This window comes from Anomaloglossus baeobatrachus, chromosome 5, assembly GCF_048569485.1.
Source record: "Anomaloglossus baeobatrachus isolate aAnoBae1 chromosome 5, aAnoBae1.hap1, whole genome shotgun sequence".
NCBI classification, from domain to species: domain Eukaryota; kingdom Metazoa; phylum Chordata; class Amphibia; order Anura; family Aromobatidae; genus Anomaloglossus; species Anomaloglossus baeobatrachus.
Window position 1 is genome coordinate 555,672,298 of NC_134357.1, and position 21,714 is coordinate 555,694,011.

A 21,714-nucleotide genomic window follows, 5' to 3' on the forward strand; every position below is an offset into this window, starting at 1 on the left:
ACAATGCAAGTATATATAGGGCTTGTCATATCCTCCCTTTTTTCTTAACCCCTTCACGACCAAGGACGTACTGGTACGTAAAGTCGTCCCACAAAAAAATAAGCCCTCATATGGCAAAATTGCCGGAAAAATAAAGTTAAGGCTCTCAGAAGAAGGGGAGGAAAAAACAAAAATGAAAAAACGGAAAATCACCTGGGGTGAAGGGATTTCCTGAACTTTACGTTTCCTCTTTCTATTAAAACTTATTACTTTTTAGCATCCCTCTTTCACTCTTTTCCTCCCTACCTCCCCCATGCTATGTAATCTATTATTTTGATTTTTACTTTATTCTTCACTGTTAAAAACTTCTGAAAATCGTAATAAAAATTACTGTAATACACAAAAAAAATGCTATTTCGTAAGTTTATTGGCTTTTACTTTTTTTGTGGAGAAAAAAAAAGTTCTTAAATTCTTAATTTTTGATAAAAAGGATAAACATTTAATAAAATTAAACATTTCCCACTTTCTGGGTATGAAAATGGCTTCTCGCCTATGTGAGCTCTTTAATATTTAACATGAGATGTTTTGAAAGAAAAGAATTTCTCACATTCTCAACAAAGATATGGCTTCTTCCCGATGTGATTTTTTTGATGTTTAATCAAATGTGATTTACACACAAAACATTTCCCACATTCTGCACATGAAAAAGGCTTCTCCCCTGTGTGAATTCTCTGATGTGTAACAAGAGCTGATTTATCTGCAAAACATTTCCCACATTCTGAACATGAATATGGCTTCACATCTGTGTGAAGTCTCTGGTGGAAACGAAGACCTGATAGCAGAGTAAAATCTTTCCCACACACTGAACATGAATATGGCTTTTCCCCTGTGTGAATTCTCTGATGTGTAACAAGAGTTGATTTAGTTGTAAAACATTTCCCACATTCTGGACATGAAAATGGCTTCTCCCCTGTGTGAGTTCTCTGATGTGTAACAAGAGCTGATTTTTCTCCAAAACATTTCCCACATTCTGGACATGAAAATGGCTTCTCCCCTGTGTGAGTTCTCTGATGTGTAACAAGAGCTGATTTTTTTCTAAAACATTTCCCACATTCTGAACATGAATATGGCTTCACATCTGTGTGAAGTCTCTGGTGGAAACGAAGACCTGATAGCCGAGTAAAATCTTTCCCACACACTGAACATGAATATGGCTTTTCCCCTGTGTGAATTATCTGATGTGTAACAAGAATTGATTTAGTTGTAAAACATTTCCCACATTCTGGACATGAAAATGGCTTCTCCCCTGTGTGAGTTCTCTGATGAGTAACAAGAGCTGATTTTTCTCCAAAACATTTCCCACATTCTGGACATGAAAATGGCTTCTCCCCTGTGTGAGTTCTCTGATGTGTAACTGTGGCGCCCCTGACCTGGTCAGGCACCACTGAGTACTGCACCCATGCTGGGGACAGTACAACACAGGTAATCCAGAAGGCTGACCGGGGTGTGGTACACAGGCGCATAGTGATCAGGTCTCACACATGTACCTTTGAGAGGACCCCTGGGGATCCCAGGAGGGGGAAAAGCCTTCACCTTCACTGGAATAGTGGAGGGGGCCAAAAGCCTCCATCTCCTCTCAAGGGGTGTGGTAAGAGAGTCTGGTTGCTAGGTGGCGTAGGCAAGAACAGGAGAGGAGGGGCAGTGAGCCAGGCAGTGCAGAGTCCAGGGAGCTCGAGTGAGGAGCAGATCCCGTGGGCTGCTGTAGTCTGACAGCGTCCGCGCAGTGGCTACCGACGGGGGAGAACGGTCAACTAGGAGTGCTACCCGAAATCCATCTTCAGCTAGAGAGAGAGCAACGGAGTGGGAAGTAAGGAGACTGCTAGAGAGTACCAGGCCCAAACGGGCGGCAGATCCCGAAGCGGAGATAGATCCAGCTTTCTTTTGCTAAACCTGCCGGTGTGGGGCTCTCAAAGCCCCCGCCACAACACCACAAAAGCCGCAGCCACGTAGCCACAGTTAGGGCCCATAGGTCACAGGAGGCAAGCAGCTGGAGTGGCCTGGTCCAGGCGACAAGCAAACGGCAAACGAAGGGGAGAGAGGCTGCAGCATCTTCCCTGGGTGACCCCCATAGGGACTCAAAGTCGGGGTTACCCCAAACCACCAAGGGCTAAGGAAGGCGAGTTAGTAGTCACCCTCACAAGTCAGCCTGAAGGACACCTGGTTCCCACTTGGTTCATCCCAGCTACGCCCGGGTCACTCACCCTGCCATCAACTGTGAGTAAAAACCCTGAAAGACATCCTGCCTGTGTTGAGTCATTCTGCGCCTTGTAGTTCTACACATCTACACAGGGCCCTGGGGCTTGCCTCACTCTCAGGAGGCTACTACAACTGGCTGCACCCACCATCAGCCCCAGGCATCCCTTAACCTGCAGTGGCGGTCCCCCACTGACCGCAAATCTGAGAGTGGCGTCACGACAAACTACAAAAAAGGTTTCCTACCTGTGACCAGACAGATCCATCTACGTGGAGTCCCTGAAGGTAATGCACCGACACAGCGTTTGCGGGGCTCCACATCTGGCGTCACGAACAGGATAAGGACTAGACCTGTTCAGACAGGTGACCATGTGCCTGGGCGGTCCGCTTGGAAAATTGGAAGCGCCGCCATATTGCCACCATGAAAAGCGCGCTGAGAAACAACAGCAGCCCGCGCTGGAAGAAGTTACCGCCCACGAAGAGGTGTGGCTACCCAGAGATCCCCTGCAGAGTTCTGACCTCGCTTGTGAAGAGAGCGGAAGCGTCCAGAGACGGCGGGAAGGAAAGGGAACCACAAGCCTGCTGCTGCAGAGAGAAGAAATGGAGTCCAGACGTGGATACCCAGAACCAGGCTCTGCTGCCTGGTGGTGCCGGGAGCTTGCTATCTTCTGCGATCAGCTGGAGGCCAGGATTATACGACAGCTCAGTGAGGGACGCACGGAGCTTCTGGAGATGGCTGAGGCGGTTCGGACCTACGAGGAGGGAGCCGCGCGACGCATGCCAGATCGAGCGGCGACGACTCAGATCCCGATGGTGCCACCGATGGGTGAGTCCAGAGTTGCCCCGGCCAGCGCAAGTGCTCCGACCCCTGCTGCTACGACCGCGGTACCAGAAGAGGCGCCTGGCGCGGCGACGCTGAGCGAGGCCGCAGCCACGCTAGGTGCGGCCCGCCAAATCCAGGCCGCCGCAGCGACACCCCGCCTGGCCCGCAAAGGTCCGACTGCCACGGCGATACTCATCCGTGCCGCAGGTGTGACGCTGACCCAGGCTGCCACCCTGTTGAGCCCAGTCCGCCAAGACCCCACCGCAGCAGCGACGCTCGTCCGAGCCGCAAGTGAGATGCTGAACCAGGCCGCAGCCCCGCCAGGTGCGGCCCGTCAAGCCCCGATCACTGCAGCGACGCCCAGCTCCACCTGCACGGCCCCCATTGAGGATGCGACGCCAATTCAGACCGCGGCTGCAATGCCCAGTCCGGCCCGCCAAGAACTGGCCGCAACAGCGACGCAGACCCAGGCCGCCGCCACGCCAGGCTCGGCCCGCACAGACCAGGCCGCCGCCATGCCAGGCGCGGCCCGCCAAGACCAGGCCGCCGCAGCGATGCCCTGCGCGGCCCGCCAAGAAAAGACTACATCACCATTTATCCCGGCCTGCAGGGCCAGAGCAGACACCGCTCCCCAGTCTAAGGAAGTCCCTACTAGGAAATCCCTGGTGGGTGAGGACCCCGCATACTGGCAGCTGAAGGCTGACCTGGAGGCCAAGTTCCCACAGGAGATGGTGGACCAGTACATGCTCCCTCCGCACACCCCTAAGGCAACCCCTGCGGCAACCACGCCGAAGAGTCCACCGCCTGGGCCAGCTGAGGAACACTCATCCCCAGCGCTGCCACGACCAGAGTGCAGCGAAGAACTAAGGGGGAGAGGAGGGCAAGAAGCTGAGGAGTTGCCCCCGGAGCCAGCAGCAGTGCTAGTCCCAGAGCCGGAGATGCTGCCATATTCCCGCTGGGACGAGGAAGACCTGACACCTCCTGCTGAAGAAGACCTGCCCAACCGCCCCACCTGGGAGCTTGTAAGCTGTACTTCGCAGAATTCAGCCCGCAAGACACGGCGCCGAGGCGGTAGTACAAAGTATCCTCCAACATCACAATCTCCTGAGCAGAAAGACGAAGTCACCGCCAGAGACCTAGAGGAGAAACGGTTCCTGAGAAGGTTCAAACCCCAGATCAGAGGACCCCTGCGTCGAGGAATTGTCGAAGATTTCAGCCTCAAATCAGGATACGGCTTTATAGTATCACCTGGTGTGAAGGAAGGGATTTTCGTCAATCGAAGGGATGTGAGAGCCCATTTGCCCAGAGGACACCCTGGAAGAGATTTGAAGATAGGAGACTCAGTGGAGTTCACTATGCATCAGGGAGAAAGAGGCTGGTATGCCCTAGATGTTGCACCATGTCCTAGAAGTCCTTGCAGAAGCCCTGCAGTCACAACAGAAGATGAAGACAGAGACACTGAAGAAGAGGAAAGAAAGGATCAAGAAACAGACGATAAAAGCACAGGAAGTAACAGATGCCCCAGCCCTACAGGCCCAAGCCCTGGTAAGGAGGAAACAGGAGCAAAGTTCACATAAAGCAAGTTAAAGTTTTGAAAAGTTTGAAGTTTTGCAACGTTTACGTTTAAGTATGTGCCCACATAAACTTGTGTGAGAAAACCATAAACCTTAAGGCTATGAACTGGCTATAGCCACAAACTCTCGCAGTGTAAATAGTTACACCAGAGGGCACCACCACCACCAGAGTCAGCCTGTTTAGGGGCTTGGCTCGTCTGCAACCAGGAGGAGCCCGTCCGTATATAGGGCCTTGGCTTACCTGCGACCAGAGAGCATGCCTGTTTATGGGGCCTGGCTCTCCACCACAAAGAGGGTACCTGGTCAGCACCAACTGTGGAGGCCGCCTCTACATCCTGCCAGAAGTGGCTGAAGGCGCGGATCCACCAGGCCAGGTATACCCTGAAGACCACCAGCCCATGAAAGCCGCCTCTACATCCTGCCAGAAGTGGCTGAAGGCGCGGCCAACGTGAGAGGGTTTTGGGTGGGTTAACGGACTTGTGGGTGGAGGGTGGTGATGTATGGTACCTGGTGCTTTTAAAAATGTTTTACATGTTTTAATGTTTTATGCATTTTAAAATGTTGTCTTGCAGCCCGGGGACGTGCTGGTGATAACTAAGGGGGAATGTGGCGCCCCTGACCTGGTCAGGCACCACTGAGTACTGCACCCATGCTGGGGACAGTACAACACAGGTAATCCAGAAGGCTGACCGGGGTGTGGTACACAGGCGCATAGTGATCAGGTCTCACACATGTACCTTTGAGAGGACCCCTGGGGATCCCAGGAGGGGGAAAAGCCTTCACCTTCACTGGAATAGTGGAGGGGGCCAAAAGCCTCCATCTCCTCTCAAGGGGTGTGGTAAGAGAGTCTGGTTGCTAGGTGGCGTAGGCAAGAACAGGAGAGGAGGGGCAGTGAGCCAGGCAGTGCAGAGTCCAGGGAGCTCGAGTGAGGAGCAGATCCCGTGGGCTGCTGTAGTCTGACAGCGTCCGCGCAGTGGCTACCGACGGGGGAGAACGGTCAACTAGGAGTGCTACCCGAAATCCATCTTCAGCTAGAGAGAGAGCAACGGAGTGGGAAGTAAGGAGACTGCTAGAGAGTACCAGGCCCAAACGGGCGGCAGATCCCGAAGCGGAGATAGATCCAGCTTTCTTTTGCTAAACCTGCCGGTGTGGGGCTCTCAAAGCCCCCGCCACAACACCACAAAAGCCGCAGCCACGTAGCCACAGTTAGGGCCCATAGGTCACAGGAGGCAAGCAGCTGGAGTGGCCTGGTCCAGGCGACAAGCAAACGGCAAACGAAGGGGAGAGAGGCTGCAGCATCTTCCCTGGGTGACCCCCATAGGGACTCAAAGTCGGGGTTACCCCAAACCACCAAGGGCTAAGGAAGGCGAGTTAGTAGTCACCCTCACAAGTCAGCCTGAAGGACACCTGGTTCCCACTTGGTTCATCCCAGCTACGCCCGGGTCACTCACCCTGCCATCAACTGTGAGTAAAAACCCTGAAAGACATCCTGCCTGTGTTGAGTCATTCTGCGCCTTGTAGTTCTACACATCTACACAGGGCCCTGGGGCTTGCCTCACTCTCAGGAGGCTACTACAACTGGCTGCACCCACCATCAGCCCCAGGCATCCCTTAACCTGCAGTGGCGGTCCCCCACTGACCGCAAATCTGAGAGTGGCGTCACGACAAACTACAAAGAAGGTTTCCTACCTGTGACCAGACAGATCCATCTACGTGGAGTCCCTGAAGGTAATGCACCGACACAGCGTTTGCGGGGCTCCACATAACAAGAGCTGATTTTTCTCCAAAACATTTCCCACATTCTGAACATGAATATGGCTTCAGATCTGTGTGAAAGCTCTGGTGGAAACGAAGACCTGATAGCCGAGTAAAATCTTTCCCACACACTGAACATGAATATGGCTTTTCCCCTGTGTGAATTCTCTGATGTGTAACAAGAGTTGATTTAGTTGTAAAATATTTCCCACATTCTGGACATGAAAATGGCTTTACCCCTGTGTGAGTTATCTGATGTGTAACAAGATTTGATTTTATTCCAAAACATTTCCCACATTCTGCACATGGATATGGCTTCTCCCCTGTGTGAGTTCTCTGATGTGTAACAAGATTTGATTTTTTCCGCAAACATTTCCCACATTCTGCACATTGATATGGCTTCTCCCCTGTGTGAGTTCTCTTGTGTACAGCAAGGTTTGATTCACAATTAAAACACTTCTCACACTCTGAACATGAAAATATCTTCGTTCCTATATTAGTTCTAACATCTCTTCTGTGACTTTTATTTTCCTTAATAGCCTGTGATGAATCAGAAGATAGGACCTGTTTAATAGGATCAGATGGTAGATCTTTGCTCTGAAGCGTTGAGGATACAACTGGGATAACGCACTGTTCTTCATGTGTGTCTTGTGGCACACCAAGATCATATAATTGAATGTCTGAAGAAGTCAGAAGCCCCTCTGATCTCCTAATACAGTCACCTGTCAAGAATAACACCGTTTATTGAAAAAGTATTATGTATAGTTTATTTTTTAACTATATCCAAAGTCCATTAAAATTGCAAGTCATGTTGCAAAATGTCATTATTCACTAAGGTAATGGTGACAAAACAGTTCACATGCTAACATGTAAAATATTGGTGATAAATAGTTCACTTTCTAACGAAGATCACAGAGCAAGGACCACTAGAGAATGATATCAGGCCACCAGGATTGGCTCTAGCAGTTTCCCAATACAGTGTTTAATTCAGCATCTTCCTAGGTTCATGTCTCAAGAGTGTTGGTCACCAGTATTTTGTACTAAGACTCTCAGTGGAGAATCATAAATGAGCCTGTCAGTCTATACTATTAGAGGGGTCTGTGTCACAATCCCTGACAGCCACATGCATTTTACTGCAGAATGGAGGAGCAGTGCGATTATATATGAAGAAGCTCTGACTTTGCAGAAAGTATAAAACTGGAAAAGTAAATTTGTAAAGGAGTCTTATGTTGTTAAAAAAGTGGAAGAATGCGATAAATGAATATACACAGCTATACACCTCATTCCCTGACCTCAACCCCGCTGTACTACAGAACACCAGTGACTGTTCGTCCGCAGTCTCCTACATCATGTCTGCTCTCTGTCTGAAACTTAACCTCTCCAAAACTGAACATATTCAACTCCCTTCATCTACTAACCTCCCTAAACCGAACATCTCCCTCTCTGTGTGCAGCACCATGATAATGCCTAGACCGCAGGCTCGCTGTCTAGGTGTTATGTTTGACACAGATTTTCCCTTCACCTCCTATACACAATTTCTCGGTCACTCTTGTCGCTTGTGTCACGAACTTTCCTCTGTTGCAGATTTTGGTTTTTGGTGACAGGTTCTGAGTCTGATTCTCACTTTTTCTTGTGGGACTCAGTTTATTAAATGGATTCCCTTTCCTTTGGGGAGGAGAGGGTTAATGTCAGTTTCCCTCCAGCAGATCCTAACTCCTGGTCAGGTGTTTCCGGTTGGGACCAAGCCCAGGCCCTATAAATACCCTCAACTTCCACCAGAGGGTGCAGGTTATTTTCATCATTTGGAAGCTTGGCCAGGAGGTGGAAGGAGCTGGTATTTTCCCCTCTCTGAAACGTGTGTTGTGGTCTGAAGCATTAGTGCTTGCTGCAACAGTTCTAGGTGTGGTGGTTAAATGGTATGGATGTTCCCCAGTAGTGTGTTTCAGTCACCCCCCTTCCTGTTTATTTCCCCTCCTGCACTTTTAGTGGCTCCTTTGTGTGTGGTTCCCATGTGTACAAGTAGTTGTTACCCCTATTTATCATATTTGCTAGTGGGGTGTTTACTTTGGTTCTTGTCCCTTTCCCCCGGATGGTGGGTTGTGGAGGGGGGAGTCTTAACATCAGGGACAAGGACAGGAGATATGGCCTAGGTTGGGAGCCTGGACCTCCCTACTAACAAGGGTACCTCCAGGTGTTAGGGGAACAAAGGGAAGCCTATACTGGCCCCATCAACCTGTGACAGCTTGCACCTGAAAAAAATCTCTACAATCCGCCGCTTTCTCACTATGTAAACTAAAAAACCCTTACGGTGGCCCTGACCCACTCCCGCCATGTTTACTTTAATTCCCTATTAATTGGCCTCCCCTCACTAGACTTTCCCTTCTTCAATAAATCCTTAATGCTGCAGCCAGGGTCATAGTTACTACTAGCTAATCACTACTCAGATGCTTTTGCTCTGTGCCAGTCATTGCTGTAACGCTTGGGGCCAATATAGAGGCAGCAAATGGGAGTAGTGGACACACTGGACCACAGGGGGGACCTGTGCTTACCCTTTAGAGGGGGGGGCTTAACTACTTATGATTGTTTGTATATGAACCTTTGAATTGTAAATATAAATATGTTGGCGTTATATTACAATAATAATCTTTATTTCTATAACCATTAGGCTATGTGCGCACTGGGAAATGGAATTTTCTTGAGAAAATTCCGCATGCTCTTAAAGATTACCGCACCCGCAACTGCATGCGGTTTGCCGCGGTTTTGCCGCGTGCGGGTTGGGATGTGCTTTATTGCATTCAATGCAATAAAGCACATTGGAAAAAAAAAAAAAAAGTCATTTAATTCTGAGATAGTAGATAGATAGATAGATAGATAGATAGATGACAGATCGCTACATTTCCCACGGTCGGCAGTGAGTTCACATTACCGGCCGTGGGAAATGACCGGTAATTACCTCTGCTGTCTGCTGCATTCATTCAGCGCTGTGTCTGTGACAGTCGCGGCTGGATGTAAGCAGCGCAGGATGTCGGAGCTGTGGATTACGTCGGAGCTTTGGTGCGGGAGGGGTTAATAAAATGGTGAACGAGGCTTGTTTGTTTTATTTTAAAATAAAGGATTTTTCGGTGTCTGTGTTTTATTCACTTTACTTACGGGTTAATCATGTCAGCTGTCTCAGACGCTGCCATGATCAAGTCTGGAGTTAATGGCGGTGATCCACCACCATTAACCCCTTGTATTACCCTGACCGCCACTGCTACACGGCGGCAGGAAGAGCCGGGGACACGCCGGTGCTGCCGCATAATGCATGCGACAGTCCCGGGGCAGCTGCGGCTGATATTCTCGGCTGTGCAACGACCTGTACAACGATATCGGCAGTCGCTGGGACTATGTCACATAGCACAATTCAAATCTTGATTAGTAACATAGGCGTGCATCTACATTGCCTTTTCCGTGCCCCCTCTGCTGATTGGTGGTCTTAACTGCATTGTGACTGGGCGGCCTTGCCTTTTTTTTGTTAAAAAGAAAGATGCTGGTCTGTGCCCTGTCTTGATTTCTGAGAATTGAATAGGATTACTATTAAGAATTTTTATCCGCTTCCACTCATCCATGATCTGATTAACCAACTTTCTGGGGCTAGTTGGTTTACTAAACTTGATCTTGGGGGAGCATATAATCTAATCCGTATCCGAGAAGGGGATGAGTGGAAGACGGCCTCTCTCACGTCCCAAGGCTTAACAATTTGGTTATGCCTTTTGGGGTGACGAACGCGCCAGCCATTATTCTAAATTTCATAAATGACGTTGTTTCTGATTTTATTGGACAATTGTGGTCATCTTCTCGATGATATCCTGATTTTTTTCTACTGATAAGGAATCTCATATTGAACATGTTCATTCTCTGCTTCGTAGACTACGGGATAATTCGTTGTTTGTTAAGTTTGAAAAATGCATTTTTTTCTGTGCAGGAAATCTCATTTCTGTGGTTCATTTTGTCAAGTGTTGGGTTCAAGATGGATCCCGGTAAGGTACAGGCCATTGTCGACTGGATACAACCCAGGGATCTCAAAGCATTGCAATGTTTTTGGGATTCGCTATTATAGAAAATACATTAAAGGGTTCACACAAATCGTCAAACAGTTTACTGATCTTACATGTAAGGGGGCGGATTTGAAAGAATGTTCACCAGCAGCTGTGCAGGCCTTTTCTGAGTTGAAAAAGCGTCTCGTGTCTGCCTTGGTTCTGGTTCAACCTGATCTCTCGAGGCCATTTATCATTGAGGTGGATGCTTCTGATGTCGGGGTGGGGGCAGTTTTGTCTCAGGAGCCTAGCACCCTGACTCATCTGTGGCCCTGTGCTTTTTTTTCCAGGAAGTTTTTTCCGGCTGAGAGAAACCATGATGTGGGTAACTGGAGGCAGTCAAGTTGGCTTTTGAAGAATGGAGGCACTTTTTGGAGGGTGCAGTTCATCGTATTACTGTGGTCACCGATCACAAAAACCTGGCGTATATTGAGTCAGCCAAGCGGTGGACCCCGCGGCAAGCTAGGTGATCATTGTTTTTCTCCAGATTTGATTTTTAATTTACCTTTCGACCTGGGTCCAAGAATATTAAGGCGGTTGCTCTGTCCCGTAGTTTGGACACTGTGTCTCTTCCTAAGCCTCCCTACTCCATTCTTCCTCAGGTGGTAATGGTCGCGGTTTTGTCCTCTGAGCTGGAGCCTGAGATCCGGGAGGCTGTCGTCAGCACCCTCTGCAGTACCGAACCCAAAACTGTTTGTCTCGGGGCACCTCCGCTTGCGGGTGCTACAGGGATTCCATGAGTTGGTACTTAGTGGAAAGCCCGGTATCTCGGCCACTCTTCAGGCCGTTGCTCATCTCTTTTGGGGGCCTTCTATGTACTCGGATGTGGCTGATTTCGTGTCTACCTGTGTCACTTGTGCGCATACCAAGGTTTGTCGTAATTGGCCGGCCAGGGAACTGGTCTCATTGCCAGTTCCTGAAAGACCATGGACCCATCTGTCCATGGAGTTCATTACAGATCTCCCTGTTTCTAACGGTATGACTGTCATTTGGGTGGTAGTTGATCGTTTTAGCAAGCAGGCACATTTTGTTCCCCTATCAGGTTTGCCCAATGCTATGACACTTTCCAGACTCTTCATCGAGCAAGTGGTTAGGTTGCACAGGGTGCCTCAGAATATCGGGTCCGCTAGAGAGTAGTTTATTTCCCGATTCTGAGGGCCTTCTGCAAACGGTTGGGGATTGATTTGGCTTTTTATTCGGCCTATCATCAGGAGTCCAATAGGCAGACGGAAAGGACCAAATCAAACCCTGGAAGAGATCCTGCGTTGTTTGGTGAGCGCCCACCAGGATGATTGGTGCCAATCTTTGCCTCTTGCAAAATTCACTTTTAATAGCCGTATCAACCAGTCCCCTTCTTTTTGTAATTATGGCTTTCACCCTCATTTTAGGGAATTTTCCAGGTTAGATTCTAGATGTCTGGGGGTTGATTCTGTCATTCAGCATCTGGGGAAGTTTGGAGGGAGGTCCAGTGGAAAATTGGGCTCAGGGTAGTCAGAAGCGATATGTGGATAGGAGACATTCGGTGGGGCCAGCCTTTCAGGTAGGGGTTAAGGTGTGGTTGTCCACCAGGATCATCGAGCTTAGGACCCAGTTTGGCAGATGGTACTTTATGTTTATTGGCCCTTATGAGAGTATTGAGGTGGTTAACCCAATTGCTTTTCGGTTGCATCTTCCTCAGTCTCTACGCATTCCCATTGTTTTTCACAAGTCGTTGCTCAAACTGTTTGTCCGTTCGGTTTTGGACTTACCGTCCCCACCTCCTCCTGTTCTGGTGGATGGTGAGACGGAGTATGAAGTTCAACGCATTCTCGAGTCCCAGAGGGTTCGTATTTCCTTCCAGTATTTGATTCATTGGAGGGGTTATGGACCCGAAGATAGGTCTTGGGTGCCGACGCGCTCTGTGCGAGCCGACCGACTGATCAGGGCTTTTCATCGGGGGTTTCCTGGGAGTCCGGTGGCCCCCCCCCCCTTGGGAAGAGGGTACTGTCATGACCCCGGCTGTCAGTGTTTCTTGAAATGTGTCTGGGGGGAGGGGCCCCTCCTCCATGCCTCGTTCCTGGAATCCAGGTGCCTTTATCTTCAGGGCACTTCCGTTTATGCAGTGCCAGTTATAATTCTACTCTTCATTGTATCGCTGGTCCCTGTAAGTTCTGATCCTGCCTCCCGTCCTGACTACATTCGTTCTCCCTGCTTCCCATACCCTGTGTGTGCTCCCTACGCCTCTTGTTCTGACTGTGTACGTTCTCCCTGCATCCCGTCCAGACTTTGTCCCCTATGCTTTCCATCCTGACCGCCTGTGTTCCTCTCAGACTCCTTCCTACCTCCCCTGTTGTTCTGCCCTTCTTGCTACTACCTGCTCTCCCAGCTCCCGACTTCGGCTTGTCTATGGACTCTGTTTCCACGCTCCCCCACTCTTTGACGTTTTCTCTTGGCTTCCTAGACTGTTTATATTTGACCCCTGGTACCTCGTTGACCTCCTGGTTCTGACTTGGACCCGTACGACCTTCCACTGGGGAGACTTGTGCCCTCTAGTGGAGGATTGCTGTCAGCACTCGCCTGGTGCTTTGGCTGCCCCTGCTGGTTTGTTAAGTCTAGTACCATCTAGTGGGGAATCCGTACCTAGCATTCTCCAAACAACATTCTCCAACAACAAAATGGAAAATGGCCCTGTGGGACGGTGTTAAACCAGGTGTTTGTACTTTTGGCAGTAGGAACAGATGCTAAGGCTTGCTGGAAAATGAGATTAAACTTGGACTAAGCATTGGGTTTATCATGGACTAAAAAATAAATAATAAAAGACAATGCAAGTATATATAGGGCTTGTCATATCCTCCCTTTTTTCTTAACCCCTTTACGACCAAGGACGTACTGGTACGTAAAGTCGTCCCACAAAAAAATAAGCCCTCATATGGCAAAATTGCCGGAAAAATAAAGTTAAGGCTCTCAGAAGAAGGGGAGGAAAAAACAAAAATGAAAAAACGGAAAATCACCTGGGGTGAAGGGATTTCCTGAACTTTACGTTTCCTCTTTCTATTAAAACTTATTACTTTTTAGCATCCCTCTTTCACTCTTTTCCTCCCTACCTCCCCCATGCTATGTAATCTATTATTTTGATTTTTACTTTATTCTTCACTGTTAAAAACTTCTGAAAATCGTAATAAAAAATTACTGTAATACACAAAAAAAATGCTATTTCGTAAGTTTATTGGCTTTTACTTTTTTTGTGGAGAAAAAAAAAAGTTCTTAAATTCTTAATTTTTGATAAAAAGGATAAACATTTAATAAAATTAAACATTTCCCACTTTCTGGGTATGAAAATGGCTTCTCGCCTATGTGAGCTCTTTAATATTTAACATGAGATGTTTTGAAAGAAAAGAATTTCTCACATTCTCAACAAAGATATGGCTTCTTCCCGATGTGATTTTTTTGATGTTTAATCAAATGTGATTTACACACAAAACATTTCCCACATTCTGCACATGAAAAAGGCTTCTCCCCTGTGTGAATTCTCTGATGTGTAACAAGAGCTGATTTATCTGCAAAACATTTCCCACATTCTGAACATGAATATGGCTTCACATCTGTGTGAAGTCTCTGGTGGAAACGAAGACCTGATAGCAGAGTAAAATCTTTCCCACACACTGAACATGAATATGGCTTTTCCCCTGTGTGAATTCTCTGATGTGTAACAAGAGTTGATTTAGTTGTAAAACATTTCCCACATTCTGGACATGAAAATGGCTTCTCCCCTGTGTGAGTTCTCTGATGTGTAACAAGAGCTGATTTTTCTCCAAAACATTTCCCACATTCTGGACATGAAAATGGCTTCTCCCCTGTGTGAGTTCTCTGATGTGTAACAAGAGCTGATGTTTTTCTAAAACATTTCCCACATTCTGAACATGAATATGGCTTCACATCTGTGTGAAGTCTCTGGTGGAAACGAAGACCTGATAGCCGAGTAAAATCTTTCCCACACACTGAACATGAATATGGCTTTTCCCCTGTGTGAATTCTCTGATGTGTAACAAGAATTGATTTAGTTGTAAAACATTTCCCACATTCTGGACATGAAAATGGCTTCTCCCCTGTGTGAGTTCTCTGATGAGTAACAAGAGCTGATTTTTCTCCAAAACATTTCCCACATTCTGGACATGAAAATGGCTTCTCCCCTGTGTGAGTTCTCTGATGTGTAACAAGAGCTGATTTTTCTCCAAAACATTTCCCACATTCTGAACATGAATATGGCTTCAGATCTGTGTGAAAGCTCTGGTGGAAACGAAGACCTGATAGCCGAGTAAAATCTTTCCCACACACTGAACATGAATATGGCTTTTCCCCTGTGTGAATTCTCTGATGTGTAACAAGAGTTGATTTAGTTGTAAAATATTTCCCACATTCTGGACATGAAAATGGCTTTACCCCTGTGTGAGTTATCTGATGTGTAACAAGGTTTGATTTTATTCCAAAACATTTCCCACATTCTGCACATGGATATAGCTTCTCCCCTGTGTGAGTTCTCTGATGTGTAACAAGATTTGATTTTTTCCGCAAACATTTCCCACATTCTGCACATTGATATGGCTTCTCCCCTGTGTGAGTTCTCTTGTGTACAGCAAGGTTTGATTCACAATTAAAACACTTCTCACACTCTGAACATGAAAATATCTTCGTTCCTATATTAGTTCTAACATCTCTTCTGTGACTTTTATTTTCCTTAATAGCCTGTGATGAATCAGAAGATAGGACCTGTTTAATAGGATCAGATGGTAGATCTTTGCTCTGAAGCGTTGAGGATACAACTGGGATAACGCACTGTTCTTCATGTGTGTCTTGTGGCACACCAAGATCATATAATTGAATGTCTGAAGAAGTCAGAAGCCCCTCTGATCTCCTAATACAGTCACCTGTCAAGAATAACACCGTTTATTGAAAAAGTATTATGTATAGTTTATTTTTTAACTATATCCAAAGTCCATTAAAATTGCAAGTCATGTTGCAAAATGTCATTATTCACTAAGGTAATGGTGACAAAACAGTTCACATGCTAACATGTAAAATATTGGTGATAAATAGTTCACTTTCTAACGAAGATCACAGAGCAAGGACCACTAGAGAATGATATCAGGCCACCAGGATTGGCTCTAGCAGTTTCCCAATACAGTGTTTAATTCAGCATCTTCCTAGGTTCATGTCTCAAGAGTGTTGGTCACCAGTATTTTGTACTAAGACTCTCAGTGGAGAATCATAAATGAGCCTGTCAGTCTATACTATCAGAGGGGTCTGTGTCACAATCCCTGACAGCCACATGCATTTTACTGCAGAATGGAGGAGCAGTGCGATTATATATGAAGAAGCTCTGACTTTGCAGAAAGTATAAAACTGGAAAAGTAAATTTGTAAAGGAGTCTTATGTTGTTAAAAAAGTGGAAGAATGCGATAAATGAATATACACAGCTATACACCTCATTCCCTGACCTCAACCCCGCTGTACTACAGAACACCAGTGACTGTTCGTCCGCAGTCTCCTACATCATGTCTGCTCTCTGTCTGAAACTTAACCTCTCCAAAACTGAACATATTCAACTCCCTTCATCTACTAACCTCCCTAAACCGAACATCTCCCTCTCTGTGTGCAGCACCATGATAATGCCTAGACCGCAGGCTCGCTGTCTAGGTGTTATGTTTGACACAGATTTTCCCTTCACCTCCTATACACAATTTCTCGGTCACTCTTGTCGCTTGTGTCACGAACTTTCCTCTGTTGCAGATTTTGGTTTTTGGTGACAGGTTCTGAGTCTGATTCTCACTTTTTCTTGTGGGACTCAGTTTATTAAATGGATTCCCTTTCCTTTGGGGAGGAGAGGGTTAATGTCAGTTTCCCTCCAGCAGATCCTAACTCCTGGTCAGGTGTTTCCGGTTGGGACCAAGCCCAGGCCCTATAAATACCCTCAACTTCCACCAGAGGGTGCAGGTTATTTTCATCATTTGGAAGCTTGGCCAGGAGGTGGAAGGAGCTGGTATTTTCCCCTCTCTGAAACGTGTGTTGTGGTCTGAAGCATTAGTGCTTGCTGCAACAGTTCTAGGTGTGGTGGTTAAATGGTATGGATGTTCCCCAGTAGTGTGTTTCAGTCACCCCCCTTCCTGTTTATTTCCCCTCCTGCACTTTTAGTGGCTCCTTTGTGTGTGGTTCCCATGTGTACAAGTAGTTGTTACCCCTATTTATCATATTTGCTAGTGGGGTGTTTACTTTGGTTCTTGTCCCTTTCCCCCGGATGGTGGGTTGTGGAGGGGGGAGTCTTAACATCAGGGACAAGGACAGGAGATATGGCCTAGGTTGGGAGCCTGGACCTCCCTACTAACAAGGGTACCTCCAGGTGTTAGGGGAACAAAGGGAAGCCTATACTGGCCCCATCAACCTGTGACAGCTTGCACCTGAAAAAAATCTCTACAATCCGCCGCTTTCTCACTATGTAAACTAAAAAACCCTTACGGTGGCCCTGACCCACTCCCGCCATGTTTACTTTAATTCCCTATTAATTGGCCTCCCCTCACTAGACTTTCCCTTCTTCAATAAATCCTTAATGCTGCAGCCAGGGTCATAGTTACTACTAGCTAATCACTACTCAGATGCTTTTGCTCTGTGCCAGTCATTGCTGTAACGCTTGGGGCCAATATAGAGGCAGCAAATGGGAGTAGTGGACACACTGGACCACAGGGGGGACCTGTGCTTACCCTTTAGAGGGGGGGGCTTAACTACTTATGATTGTTTGTATATGAACCTTTGAATTGTAAATATAAATATGTTGGCGTTATATTACAATAATAATCTTTATTTCTATAACCATTAGGCTATGTGCGCACTGGGAAATGGAATTTTCTTGAGAAAATTCCGCATGCTCTTAAAGATTACCGCACCCGCAACTGCATGCGGTTTGCCGCGGTTTTGCCGCGTGCGGGTTGGGATGTGCTTTATTGCATTCAATGCAATAAAGCACATTGGAAAAAAAAAAAAAAAAAAAAAAAAGTCATTTAATTCTGAGATAGTAGATAGATAGATAGATAGATAGATAGATAGATAGATGACAGATCGCTACATTTCCCACGGTCGGCAGTGAGTTCACATTACCGGCCGTGGGAAATGACCGGTAATTACCTCTGCTGTCTGCTGCATTCATTCAGCGCTGTGTCTGTGACAGTCGCGGCTGGATGTAAGCAGCGCAGGATGTCGGAGCTGTGGATTACGTCGGAGCTTTGGTGCGGGAGGGGTTAATAAAATGGTGAACGAGGCTTGTTTGTTTTATTTTAAAATAAAGGATTTTTCGGTGTCTGTGTTTTATTCACTTTACTTACGGGTTAATCATGTCAGCTGTCTCAGACGCTGCCATGATCAAGTCTGGAGTTAATGGCGGTGATCCACCACCATTAACCCCTTGTATTACCCTGACCGCCACTGCTACACGGCGGCAGGAAGAGCCGGGGACACGCCGGTGCTGCCGCATAATGCATGCGACAGTCCCGGGGCAGCTGCGGCTGATATTCTCGGCTGTGCAACGACCTGTACAACGATATCGGCAGTCGCTGGGACTATGTCACATAGCACAATTCAAATCTTGATTAGTAACATAGGCGTGCATCTACATTGCCTTTTCCGTGCCCCCTCTGCTGATTGGTGGTCTTAACTGCATTGTGACTGGGCGGCCTTGCCTTTTTTTTGTTAAAAAGAAAGATGCTGGTCTGTGCCCTGTCTTGATTTCTGAGAATTGAATAGGATTACTATTAAGAATTTTTATCCGCTTCCACTCATCCATGATCTGATTAACCAACTTTCTGGGGCTAGTTGGTTTACTAAACTTGATCTTGGGGGAGCATATAATCTAATCCGTATCCGAGAAGGGGATGAGTGGAAGACGGCCTCTCTCACGTCCCAAGGCTTAACAATTTGGTTATGCCTTTTGGGGTGACGAACGCGCCAGCCATTATTCTAAATTTCATAAATGACGTTGTTTCTGATTTTATTGGACAATTGTGGTCATCTTCTCGATGATATCCTGATTTTTTTCTACTGATAAGGAATCTCATATTGAACATGTTCATTCTCTGCTTCGTAGACTACGGGATAATTCGTTGTTTGTTAAGTTTGAAAAATGCATTTTTTTCTGTGCAGGAAATCTCATTTCTGTGGTTCATTTTGTCAAGTGTTGGGTTCAAGATGGATCCCGGTAAGGTACAGGCCATTGTCGACTGGATACAACCCAGGGATCTCAAAGCATTGCAATGTTTTTGGGATTCGCTATTATAGAAAATACATTAAAGGGTTCACACAAATCGTCAAACAGTTTACTGATCTTACATGTAAGGGGGCGGATTTGAAAGAATGTTCACCAGCAGCTGTGCAGGCCTTTTCTGAGTTGAAAAAGCGTCTCGTGTCTGCCTTGGTTCTGGTTCAACCTGATCTCTCGAGGCCATTTATCATTGAGGTGGATGCTTCTGATGTCGGGGTGGGGGCAGTTTTGTCTCAGGAGCCTAGCACCCTGACTCATCTGTGGCCCTGTGCTTTTTTTTCCAGGAAGTTTTTTCCGGCTGAGAGAAACCATGATGTGGGTAACTGGAGGCAGTCAAGTTGGCTTTTGAAGAATGGAGGCACTTTTTGGAGGGTGCAGTTCATCGTATTACTGTGGTCACCGATCACAAAAACCTGGCGTATATTGAGTCAGCCAAGCGGTGGACCCCGCGGCAAGCTAGGTGATCATTGTTTTTCTCCAGATTTGATTTTTAATTTACCTTTCGACCTGGGTCCAAGAATATTAAGGCGGTTGCTCTGTCCCGTAGTTTGGACACTGTGTCTCTTCCTAAGCCTCCCTACTCCATTCTTCCTCAGGTGGTAATGGTCGCGGTTTTGTCCTCTGAGCTGGAGCCTGAGATCCGGGAGGCTGTCGTCAGCACCCTCTGCAGTACCGAACCCAAAACTGTTTGTCTCGGGGCACCTCCGCTTGCGGGTGCTACAGGGATTCCATGAGTTGGTACTTAGTGGAAAGCCCGGTATCTCGGCCACTCTTCAGGCCGTTGCTCATCTCTTTTGGGGGCCTTCTATGTACTCGGATGTGGCTGATTTCGTGTCTACCTGTGTCACTTGTGCGCATACCAAGGTTTGTCGTAATTGGCCGGCCAGGGAACTGGTCTCATTGCCAGTTCCTGAAAGACCATGGACCCATCTGTCCATGGAGTTCATTACAGATCTCCCTGTTTCTAACGGTATGACTGTCATTTGGGTGGTAGTTGATCGTTTTAGCAAGCAGGCACATTTTGTTCCCCTATCAGGTTTGCCCAATGCTATGACACTTTCCAGACTCTTCATCGAGCAAGTGGTTAGGTTGCACAGGGTGCCTCAGAATATCGGGTCCGCTAGAGAGTAGTTTATTTCCCGATTCTGAGGGCCTTCTGCAAACGGTTGGGGATTGATTTGGCTTTTTATTCGGCCTATCATCAGGAGTCCAATAGGCAGACGGAAAGGACCAAATCAAACCCTGGAAGAGATCCTGCGTTGTTTGGTGAGCGCCCACCAGGATGATTGGTGCCAATCTTTGCCTCTTGCAAAATTCACTTTTAATAGCCGTATCAACCAGTCCCCTTCTTTTTGTAATTATGGCTTTCACCCTCATTTTAGGGAATTTTCCAGGTTAGATTCTAGATGTCTGGGGGTTGATTCTGTCATTCAGCATCTGGGGAAGTTTGGAGGGAGGTCCAGTGGAAAATTGGGCTCAGGGTAGTCAGAAGCGATATGTGGATAGGAGACATTCGGTGGGGCCAGCCTTTCAGGTAGGGGTTAAGGTGTGGTTGTCCACCAGGATCATCGAGCTTAGGACCCAGTTTGGCAGATGGTACTTTATGTTTATTGGCCCTTATGAGAGTATTGAGGTGGTTAACCCAATTGCTTTTCGGTTGCATCTTCCTCAGTCTCTACGCATTCCCATTGTTTTTCACAAGTCGTTGCTCAAACTGTTTGTCCGTTCGGTTTTGGACTTACCGTCCCCACCTCCTCCTGTTCTGGTGGATGGTGAGACGGAGTATGAAGTTCAACGCATTCTCGAGTCCCAGAGGGTTCGTATTTCCTTCCAGTATTTGATTCATTGGAGGGGTTATGGACCCGAAGATAGGTCTTGGGTGCCGACGCGCTCTGTGCGAGCCGACCGACTGATCAGGGCTTTTCATCGGGGGTTTCCTGGGAGTCCGGTGGCCCCCCCCCCCTTGGGAAGAGGGTACTGTCATGACCCCGGCTGTCAGTGTTTCTTGAAATGTGTCTGGGGGGAGGGGCCCCTCCTCCATGCCTCGTTCCTGGAATCCAGGTGCCTTTATCTTCAGGGCACTTCCGTTTATGCAGTGCCAGTTATAATTCTACTCTTCATTGTATCGCTGGTCCCTGTAAGTTCTGATCCTGCCTCCCGTCCTGACTACATTCGTTCTCCCTGCTTCCCATACCCTGTGTGTGCTCCCTACGCCTCTTGTTCTGACTGTGTACGTTCTCCCTGCATCCCGTCCAGACTTTGTCCCCTATGCTTTCCATCCTGACCGCCTGTGTTCCTCTCAGACTCCTTCCTACCTCCCCTGTTGTTCTGCCCTTCTTGCTACTACCTGCTCTCCCAGCTCCCGACTTCGGCTTGTCTATGGACTCTGTTTCCACGCTCCCCCACTCTTTGACGTTTTCTCTTGGCTTCCTAGACTGTTTATATTTGACCCCTGGTACCTCGTTGACCTCCTGGTTCTGACTTGGACCCGTACGACCTTCCACTGGGGAGACTTGTGCCCTCTAGTGGAGGATTGCTGTCAGCACTCGCCTGGTGCTTTGGCTGCCCCTGCTGGTTTGTTAAGTCTAGTACCATCTAGTGGGGAATCCGTACCTAGCATTCTCCAAACAACATTCTCCAACAACAAAATGGAAAATGGCCCTGTGGGACGGTGTTAAACCAGGTGTTTGTACTTTTGGCAGTAGGAACAGATGCTAAGGCTTGCTGGAAAATGAGATTAAACTTGGACTAAGCATTGGGTTTATCATGGACTAAAAAATAAATAATAAAAGACAATGCAAGTATATATAGGGCTTGTCATATCCTCCCTTTTTTCTTAACCCCTTTACGACCAAGGACGTACTGGTACGTAAAGTCGTCCCACAAAAAAATAAGCCCTCATATGGCAAAATTGCCGGAAAAATAAAGTTAAGGCTCTCAGAAGAAGGGGAGGAAAAAACAAAAATGAAAAAA

At 47.3% G+C, this 21,714-nt stretch overlaps 1 protein-coding gene across 1 annotated transcript; it reads right to left on the reverse strand.

Annotated features, from left to right (window-relative positions):
- Positions 1-398: 398 nt before the first annotated feature.
- Positions 399-21,336, reverse strand: LOC142312993 (uncharacterized). Its single transcript, XM_075351981.1, has 4 exons — positions 21,201-21,336; positions 13,856-15,364; positions 6,480-7,106; positions 399-1,393 (listed from the first exon to the last, which is right to left on the reverse strand). The coding sequence occupies exons 1-4, from the start codon at positions 21,334-21,336 to the stop codon at positions 591-593; spliced, it is 3,075 nt and encodes a 1,024-aa protein (XP_075208096.1). The 3' UTR covers positions 399-590.
- Between the last annotated feature and the right edge of the window lie 378 nt (positions 21,337-21,714).

What these genes read in the sequence shown, in the direction of transcription:
- LOC142312993 (XM_075351981.1), bottom strand. Translation starts at nt 21,336, where the DNA reads ATGGTACTAGACTTAACAAACCAGCAGGGGCAGCCAAAGCACCAGGCG. An exon ending in AGAACCAGGAGGTCAACGAG is followed by an intron (nt 15,365 to 21,200) that starts GTACCAGGGGTC and finishes TATTCTTGACAG; the next exon opens with GTGACTGTATTAGGAGATCA. An exon ending in CGGGAAGAAGCCATATCTTT is followed by an intron (nt 7,107 to 13,855) that starts GTTGAGAATGTG and finishes TATTCTTGACAG; the next exon opens with GTGACTGTATTAGGAGATCA.